Genomic DNA, 10,010 nt, shown 5'->3' with positions numbered 1-10,010 from the left:
AGTCAAAGACTTCTTAGCCTTTTGTCCCCTATTGATTTTTCAGCTCAAAATAACCATTGCTTTTTCACCTATTGTGGGAAGGCTACAGTGTATCTGTGTCTCTTGCAGCCCCTCCTTCTCACTGGAGGCAATTTTGAGTGGGAAAATGCCTGGGATTGGAAGTGCTTAGCAACCTATCCCAGAGCCAAATCCACCCAGGCCCATCTTCTGAGAAGTCGCTGCAGCGTCTGGACCACAGAAACCCACCAGGGCGGGGGGAGGAGGCCGCTACTTATATCTTTGGGCGGAGCCTCTGGCGACTCGCGCGAGCGCAGCCTCCGCCGGCTCTATTTATGCTGCTCCCTCGTCGGCGGCTCCCGCCCTCGCGCGCCGCCCCGCCCCTTTTCTCCCCTCGGATATCCCTCCCTCCCCGTCGGCGCGCGCTTCTCGCCGCTCCATGGAGGAGGCGGGGATGCTGTGCGGACTGCGCGCGGGATGGGGGCGCAGCCGAGCTGCAGCCGGCCCGGGACAAGCGCTGTGCAAGGCGAACGGCTGTAGCAGCAGCAGCAAGAAGGACAGCCGCACGCTCGGCGGGGAGCCTGAGCTGGAGGCTGAGGAGGCAGGCGCCGCCGCCGCCGGCGGGACCAGCGAGGCTCTGGCGGGCTGGGATGAAGCGGGCGGCGGGCGGCTGTGGGGCCAAATAGCTTCCCGCGGCGGCGGCGTCAGGAGAGGCGACGACGACGGCTGCTGCTATTGCTGCTGCGGGCAGGAGGCTGAGGGCGGCGGGGCGGCCGCCGCCTCCGCGTCCTCCGCCGCCTCCGCCGAGTGGGGCGCGGGGATGGCGGCTCCTCCTCACGGCTACCCGCTCTCGGACCCGGGCTCCAACAGCGAGCGCAGCGCCGACTCGCCGCTGCCCGACGACGACGGCGGCTCCTCGGCGGCCGGCCCCGCCCGAGCCCCCTCGGCCAGCCCCGAGTGGGGCGAGGAGAGGTTCCGCGTGGACAGGAAGAAGCTGGAGGCCATGCTGCAAGGTGAGGGGCGAGCGGCGGGAGGGAAAGGCGAGCGGGCGGCGGGCGACGCCGAGGGACTCCAGGGAGCCGCGGCCGCGCGGCGCCTGCGCAACTCGGCCCGAGGATTCCGCTTTGCCTCCCTCGCCGCTATTCGCTGCCCGTTAGACGCGCGGTGGGGAACGTCCTCCTTACCACGTGGCAGAGAGGACCACGCAGCCAGCGGCTCGTGAGGAAGCCCCCTCCCCGGACTCGTCTGCTTTTCCAGCCTGGAAGGAAGGGGGCGCCTCTGGTTTGCTGGGCTGTAGGAAAAGCACATACCCCCCCCTCCCCACACTACTTGATGTATTTCTCCACGAACTTTTTGTGAAATCCAAGGCATTGATCGTTTGTCTTTTTCCATCTCGTCGACTCCCTTTGCCATAGCTGTCAACCCTCCCTTTTATTTTTGGCTGGAAATTCCCTTATTCCAGCGCCGTTTCCCGCTGCTATCCTGGATTGTTAGATATAGCGTAGACTGTCCCTGGGACAGGTGAGGCTGCTGCTGATCCCTTATTTTCAAATCCGAAAGTTGACAGCTATGCCCTTTGAACAGTTCTCCCCTCAGAAGGAAGAATCGTTGGCTTATGCAATCTGTGTGATCTAGTTGAGATGCTTGCATTGTAGAGGGCTGGACTAGATGACCCTTGAGGTCCCTTCCCATTCAGGGATTCTATATTGATTCCCTATTCTTCACACAACGATCCACTTTTCCCCTCCCTCCTTTTGGGGACTGAAACAGCAGCCTGGAGTGTCTCCAAAGGAGGCGGACAGAATAGCCCATTCTGCCATACTTCTGCATCCTAACGTGTGTGGTAAAATTCTCCTTTCTGCTTGGCCATTGAAACATAGAATTGGAAAGGACCCTGGGGTCATCTAGTCCAGCCCCCTGCAATGCAGGAATGTGCAGCTGTCCCATGTGGGATTGAACCTGCAACCTTGGCATTATCAGCATCACTGGAAAACATTTTTTTTAAAAAAAAGCCATGCATCCCTTCAGAAAAGAGAGTTCAGTCCCCAGTTTGCTTTACACAGTGTGGCCTTAAACAATGAATTAACAGAGAAATGGTCCCAGCACCATGGGTGATCTTCAAGGCCAGTGCCCGTGTGGGATCTTTAGGGGCGTTGCTGGTGAGGGTAAAGCAGGAAAGGTGTTCAGCACCAGCTATTGGGGAAAACCCAACCCCCAATTTTAAGGAGCACCTCTTTCCCCTCTATCAGCATTTAGAAGTTGCTGGTAGTGTCCATCTACTTCTTCCTCCTTTTGTGGACTTCAGAGAAGATGCTTTCAAGGGCTTGTGCGTTGCATGGCCAGGAGGAGCCATTGAAAAAGATGTCATTAACAGAGCTTTGGTGATGGTGGTAGGAGGATGGAGAAGGGGCTGTCAGAAGTCAAGGGACTGGCCTTGACATGGAGAGAATTGGGGGCTAGAGGCACCCTTAGTGTGCAGAGATCTTTAGCAAAGCTGGAGAAATGGTCCCTTTTCTTTACTGTGAATTTCCAGCGAAAGCTTTCAGTTTTACCCTGTTTTAAAGCAGGGTGTTATTTCTTCCATTCTAGGAATAGTGGCTGCTGTACAGTAATTTGGTGTTTCTGGGATGCTTGCAAGTTCAGTCTCTTCACTCCCCCCCCCATCCTTCCTACTCCAATGTGCCATCTAAACTGCAAGGCTAGAAATAGTTTGCAGAGCACACACTGAAATATGCTGTCTCCAAACTTTGCTGGCTGTTTTGTTTTCTCCTCCCTCCTCTCAACTTTCCTTCCCGTGTGTTTCCCAAACATATCAGGTCCCAGATGTGGATAAATTCTCCTTTCTACAGATGTCAGTGCTTAGAGCCTCTGCTGTTTTTCAGAGGCTGGAAGTGTTTGTTTCACTAAGCTGAGGAGTCCACATTTGTCGAGAAATTAGTGTTTTTAGGGGCTTGGTGCAAAATGAATCTCAATAGCTTCTATGTGTGTGTGTGCGGGTTTTTTTTTTTTTTTACTTAATCATTAACACAGGCCCAAAGTTCTGCTTCACAGAATCTCAGAGTTGTATGTTTTCCAGGCAAATTCTTAGCTCTGCATAATTAACATATGCATTCTGCACTCTGAAGGGAATACTCTTTTGCATAGTGTGAATGACTGTCAAAGTGGTAAGATAACTTTGTAACCAATTTAGGGGTAACCCTTTTAGAAGGGAAAGCATTAAGGAAATTGAAGACTATAAAATGAACATCTGTAGTATAGGAGGCTTTTTGGAAATTATCCAAAGCCAGACTTTTAAAAAATATTTGCAGCCGGTATAATCTGACATGCATTATTTCCTTATACAGTACAGCTCCAAATAAAGCAGTAAACTTGTGCTTCACTTTCTAAATTACTTGAGTTCAAACTTCCCCAGGATCCTTTTCATAAGGCTGACGTTGCAAAGGATTCTGGGTAACTTTGTAGGACATTGGGTGCTGTTTGGTTCTCCTGAGTCCAAATTGTTGCTGCTGTCTTTTTTCTTTTTCTGCAGTCTTTTAAGTAGGTGCTAAAACAATACCCTAATTTGTGGCGTGTATACTCATTTTATATTGCCCATTTAGTATCTGGTTACAATGGATTTTGCATGTTTTCCCAGCACTTGAAAATGTGGGTGGGTGTGACCAGGTATCATGGGGCAGAAATGCATGGCATGGAGATTGATAACTCTATCATACAATTTTTTTTAACGTATTTTCATTAAGATGAACCCAACAATCTCCTGCGCTTTTGGGTTGCAAGGAAAGATTGGAAGTAGTCTACAAAAGAGTGCTTTGGGCAGCATATCCACCATTACTTATCTTCTCATCATGGAATCCATAAATGATTGCAGTATCCTAGAGTTCTGCAGTTTGGAAACCATTGTTCCATGAATGAAAAGTCCATAGTACTGAGAAAATAGACATAGTATTGTTGAACTCCTATAATGTGGAAGGTAGGCTGGAAAGTAACTGCATCAGTTTACTAACAAAAGTGGAAATGTTTAAGAGTGCATCGTGTAGAGGAGAACCGAGTGTTTTCTGTTGCCTGTGATTATGGTGGATTACCTTAGAATTTCGTTCTGTTTTGAATTATGTTACTCTTGCTGAAACTTAAGTAAACAGTTTTTGATAAAACATTTATGAGGGCTAGTTATGAAGGCAGATGTGTAGATTAGAAATGTTTGGAAATCCTCAGCATTTGTGTACCTAATTGAGCTTTTAATGGTCCCTATGCTTTAGTGATGGAGATCAGAAATTATCCAGAAACCTTTCCTTTGATCAAAACAAATACGGTAACTCCGTTTTATTGCTTTGCAGTTTAATATGCTGATTATGCTGTGAACCACCTGTAGCATTTTTTTTAAGTGGAAAAGCAGGATTACAACAATTTTATGAACTCTGTACATAAGCCCTTAAAGCTCACTAACTTGCTAGGAGCTTTCAGGAGAGGGACAATGTCCCTTCTAAAACATCCCACTGTATGTCTATGCTGGCTGTAGGGTGGCTAGGCTTGGTGGACCTTTGATCATAACATGGCTCGTATTATAATGTGTGCAGATCAGAGATGCAGAAGCTGTGCTCGCCTCATACATTGTTGGCCTGCAATGGTTCAACAAGCTGGCAAACATGTACAGCACTTTGCAACATGTATGTGGCTAACTTATATTTATAATCAAGGCTTTGGAAGTGAGCACTATTATACTTGTTTCCTTCATGACTTCACAATTGCAAAACACCGGGACTGAACTCTCCAACACACCTTTCCAAATATTCTGTAGCTCTTCTAAGTCTCTACAGCACACAAATAAATTATGTTGTTGCTGATCCACATTTTAAAGAACTCCTTTTCCCTATTTTTCGGCCACAAAATAGGAAGTAGTGTTTACTTCTTGCAAGATATCCCCGTAGCTGTGTTGCCTCAGTGTTCAGTTCTGAATGTTCTATTCAGATGGTTATAGCACAGCTTTTGATCATCAGATCAGTGAATTGTGGGTAGTAGAAAAGCAGTCAGTATGACTGACTATAATGTTTGGAATTTGTTTCAAATTAGATTCAGTCTCCTGGGGGTAGGTTAATCTTTAAGCAGTTAATATTTTGTTTTGCTGATAGAGGGATTTTTGGTATGCAACTGAGCAGAGATCACAGTATTTACTGTAATGACTATAATTTAACTTTAAAATTTGAGGAGGCCTTTAAACCCTAAAGGCATGGTATAATCATTGGAAAGAAGTTTGTGTGAGAGATTGTGCTGCTAGCTGATCAGAGCTGAGTAGTGGAACATATGGCAGATAATGCCATGAGGTTTTACCTGATGTGGAATATAATTCTAGCTCTCGGATTCCCCCTCCCCATTCCTCCAAGCAGCTCAAGGAGGTATTTATGACCCCCCCCTTAGTTCTTACACAGGCTGAGGCATAGCATTTAGCCCAGTGCTACTCGGGAAGCTTTGCAGCTCAGAGGGGGTTTGAGAGTTGAACACCCTAACCTCTGTACCACACTGGCCAAATCACGTAACCGCTGGGCAAGAGGGCAGCCCATATGGATAATTTTATCTCTTGCTAGGCAGATGGACAGTTAAGGCTACCTGTCTTTGGAGGTGTTTGCCCATGCATATACCTGGCTCAGGAACTCAGATTTAATAAGTGGTCACAACAGGTACACATTGATAAATTACTATTTGGTCGATGATTGTCAGCATTCTCCCACAGAAGCCTCCCATTTACAGGAGGTGCTCATGTGCTTTCTGTTCGCTAGAAAGCACTTTTTTACAAGAATAGATTATTTTCTTGTCAGGCTTGTCTTCGTATATATATTCTAAAAAGAAGTAATGTAGTTTACCTCCTTCTGGATGTGCTTATATTTTTACTGCTCTTTTTGTAGTTCCACTTGACTCTGCTTGCTTCCACTAATCTGTTTTGCGTGGCTTTATCTGCTTGGGTATATGTTGCCTTATACAAAGTATGCAGAAAAGCCATAATAGAGAGCAGGGATTAGTTGGAGCGATGCAACTTCCCATCAGTGCACCATGCTTATTTTGTCCTTATACTGTATTTAATTTTTCAGGTGCTTCAGGCAAGAGTACTTCCTTGTTTCACCTTATGAAGCTGATCAGCAGCTGTGGAACAGATGCCTAACTGAAACATTTACTGGAGCAGCATAGTTGATACTTTGGTAATACCTGTAGAGAAGAACTGCACAGGTTGAACGATGCTCTATCTCATGCCTGCATTCCACCCACTCTCAGACTGGTGGTGCCTAAGCCACACTGTTCTTCTCTACAAACATTATCAGAGAGGAATTTAACCAGTCCACAATAAAGTGATTTTTACTAATTTTTAAAATTAAGCCTGTACCTTCATTCAGGTAGAAAATTCTAGTCCATTTTACAGTAGCTTCTAAAACACAATTAATAATTGTAGATGGAGGCAGGGAGGGCATCAGATACTGCAAACCTGAGGATTCTTTTTTAAAAACAAACAAACACCAAAACCCTAAAATACAAGGTTAGTCGCCTTGAAGAAAAGTCCCACAGGCAGACTACCACTACTGAAAAGGCCCCTTTCCCTATTGCTCACTCACTTTGCTCCCCTTTTTATTTTTTGGTGGGTGGGAGCACTGAGCTAAGCCATTGTTCTGTTTAACATGTCACCCCATCCCACGTTCATGGCTTATCTCTCCCAAACAAACCATGAGCTGTAAACTATAGGACAAAGCTTGGTTACCGCTCATGTTTCTCTGGAGAGTGCTAAACCATAAGTCTGGGTTCGGACAACAAGCTAAACCACAGCTCAGCTCCTTGCAGCAGCAAAATGATGAATGAGGAGCAAAGTGACCACAATCTCGTCCCCAGGAGCCCACCCTTTTCATCATGCGAACCAGGCCAGCACTTAGACTCCAGGGATTCTGTTACAAATACTTGTGAGTTTGGAGGGCCATGATTGACTTGAATTGCTGCATAATATATAATAAATCTGAATATCGCTTCCCAAACACGACAAATTCTAAGCTGTCGGGAAAGTAATTGGCATTAATTCTAGACTTGAGTTGCTGTTAGAAGTACTGAATGAGAATGATCCCAAACAAGTGATGTGTTTGTTGGAAATGTTGCTTTGTACTTATAGAAACACTCTATTTTAAAACACAATGATTTTAAGTTTGTGTATTAATGGCCTAGCTTCACTGAAGGCTGGAGGTCAAACAACAATCAGAAATCTGAAGTGGGTCCCATGGACATGACATGCAGCCCATGCCCCCTTTCGTGCTTGCCCATACGTTACTGAATGTGAAGAACAACTGTGTTTGGGTACTATTGTGCTGGTAATGCAGTGCTAGGTTATTTCAGGACTTGACCCAAAGCTTCTTGGGCTTGGAGTTCGTCAGCTGCAATTTGCTGCTAAATTGCTTTTGGGAAATGCAGTAGTAATTTATTGCACTTTTCCTGGCATACTTATAAGAGGCAGCATAGATAGTTTGGGGCTAGCATGCAACACAACCTTGTAAATCCCACAAAAGTTAGTAGTGTACAACAATCTGCTAACCTGCCTGCCCACATGTATCTGTGTTAGTCACCTGTGGCATATTGGTGGCCTGAAATGGAAGGAAATTGCTACTTAACATTCTAGTTTTCTGCTTACCTGGCCATTAAGGTAAAGGTACCCTGACCATTAGGTCCAGTCGCAGATGACTCTGGGGTTGCGGCACTCATCTCGCTTTACTGGCCGAGGGAGCCAGCGTCCAGCTTCCAGGTCATGTGGCCAGCATGACTAAGCTGCTTCTGGCGAACCAGAGCAGTGCACGGAAACACTGTTTACCTTCCTGCCAGAGCAGTACCTATTTATCTACTTGCACTTAGGCTTTTGAACTGCTAGGTTGGCAGGAGCAGGGACCGAGCAACGGGAGCTCACCCCGTCACAGGGATTCAAACCGCCGACCTTCTGATTGACAAGCCCTTTTTACCTGGCGATTACTCTGGTGTAATGTTTCTCTCCTAGAAAGAAAAAATTGCCCTTGTAAAATGCAAGTAATTTCAGTGCTTCTTTATTCAGTGCAAGGAGATAGCCCCAGTACTGAAAAATGGTAGCTGAGAGAGCAGCAAAAATATTATCCCCACTGCAGTGCAGAAGGCAAGCCAGTGCTCTGATAAAGAAAGGGCAGTGATGGAAAGTAGCAATATCATTTTCAAAGAACTTAAATTCAGCAAAATAATGATGTCTCAGCTACAGACATGAAAATCGGCACTAAAGGTTACATAAAAGCAAGGATTCTGCTGTGTCTACCTGTATAAATTCTGTTACCCCCACTATAGAAATCTGTGGACCTTGCAAAGGGAGCAAGCTAACATTTTCTTTGTGTTACTGGAAAAAAAATCTCATAGCAGTAGCTGTGAATGTAGTTAAGGCAAACCAGAGATTCTGGCTGGAGACGACATTCTCAAACTTCCTTTCAGCAGATGTGCTGGTAACTTTGAATACCTGTTGTCAGGACGGGCTCCATGCCAGGGAGGGTTTCCTGAAAATGAGCATCAAAAAAGACTGCTGGGACACGTAAAATGCTTTAAAAAAAAACTCTTAAACTTAAGGCTTTGGCAGCAAGTTCACTTTATTCATACTTTCTCCCCATCTCCCACCCCAAGATGATCATATTAAAATTGGGCAGTTTGTATTTGAGATTTTTTATTTAACAAAGCTCAAGCATGTCAAGTATTGCTTTCAGTGGTGTGTGTTTGGGCTTCAGAACTCTTAAGGGAAGGGTTCTTTGTGTTTGTGTAAACTTCTTTTATTTATGCAACTTTGTGAATTTCTCACACAGGGTGCTACAGTGTTTACATCCAATGCACATGTGTTACATTTAATAGCATTTTGGTTATTTTTTTGCAATACATGTATACAGAAATCCCTTTGTATCCTCCTATAAGTTGCTGGTCAATATGGTGAATTTTATTCAGTGTTGTTATGCAGATCTTTACTCGCCTTTTTTTTTTCAAGTGGCAGAGTGATGCATTGTACAGTATACCCACAACTTGGGCGGCGGGGGGGGGAGGTATATTCCGGGAATTGAGCCTAAAGCCAAAATTGTGTACAGTGGTGCCTCGCTAGACAAATTTAATTCGTTCCACGAGTCTTTTCTTTTAACGAAAAATTCGTCTAGCAAATCCCATAGGAATGCATTGAATTTTTTTTGAATTTTTTTTTGCCCATAGGAACGCATTAATTGAATTTCAATGCATTCCTATGGGAAACCGTGATTCGCTAGACGAATTTTTCGTAAAACGAATTCGTCTAGTGAGGCAACCTCCGCTAGAAAAAACATTTCGTTAAGCGGAAATTTCGTTAAGCAGGATATTCGTTAAGCGAGGCACCACTATATAGGGAAAACTGTGAATCTGGTCTGGGACAGTAATAAATTTCATTTCATTGTATAGGGAAAACACATTGGGTTCAGTGACAGATGGGATTGCCAAAGTCTTTTTCTGCAGACTTCTGCCCTGCCCCCTTTTCATTTGTTTTTTAAATTTTTTGCCAAGTGCGTAAAGCGGAATGTGCACAAATTAAATTCACATAAGTTGCAGGCTTACTGCAATTTATGGCATCATTTAGAACTGTAGCCAGTTATAATCTGCATTTCATCCTAGACCTTAATAGGGACGGAGGTCTGTTCATGTAAGGAACCCCTTGTTAAATTATACTTGAGTAAATGCAACACAGTCATTAAATAATGAGGGACTGTGGCACAGTTTGGAATCTCTGCCATTGTTCAGCACTGTATGAATTGTAGCTCAAGGAATTGTAGCAGGCAGTGCCTTAGAGCATTATACTAGGGATGCCTTTTTTAACAGTGTAAAACAACATTCCCCAACCTGGTGCCCTCCAGAAGTTATTGAACTATAGCTCCCATCAAGCTCAGCCAGCATGGCCAATAGTCAAGGATGATGGCATTTGTATTCCAATAACTTATGGAGGGCGCCTGGCTGGGGAAGCCTGGCATAGAAACTTGCAT

General features: G+C 45.2%; 1 protein-coding gene across 1 annotated transcript in view; it reads left to right on the top strand.

Annotated features, from left to right (window-relative positions):
• Positions 1 to 436: 436 nt before the first annotated feature.
• The window catches only part of BICC1 (BicC family RNA binding protein 1), a 112,371-nt gene continuing 102,797 nt past the window's right edge, over positions 437 to 10,010 (top strand). Inside the window, exon 1 of the mRNA XM_035137506.2 lies at positions 437 to 1,010. Within this exon, the coding sequence (XP_034993397.1) occupies positions 437 to 1,010 (574 nt within the window). The remainder of the gene's footprint in view (positions 1,011 to 10,010) is intronic.

Source organism: Zootoca vivipara, chromosome 5 (genome assembly GCF_963506605.1).
Source record: "Zootoca vivipara chromosome 5, rZooViv1.1, whole genome shotgun sequence".
Classification (NCBI taxonomy): Eukaryota; Metazoa; Chordata; class Lepidosauria; order Squamata; family Lacertidae; genus Zootoca; species Zootoca vivipara.
The sequence above is the reverse complement of the archived record's forward strand: the minus strand, read 5'-3'. Positions and strand labels throughout refer to the sequence as shown.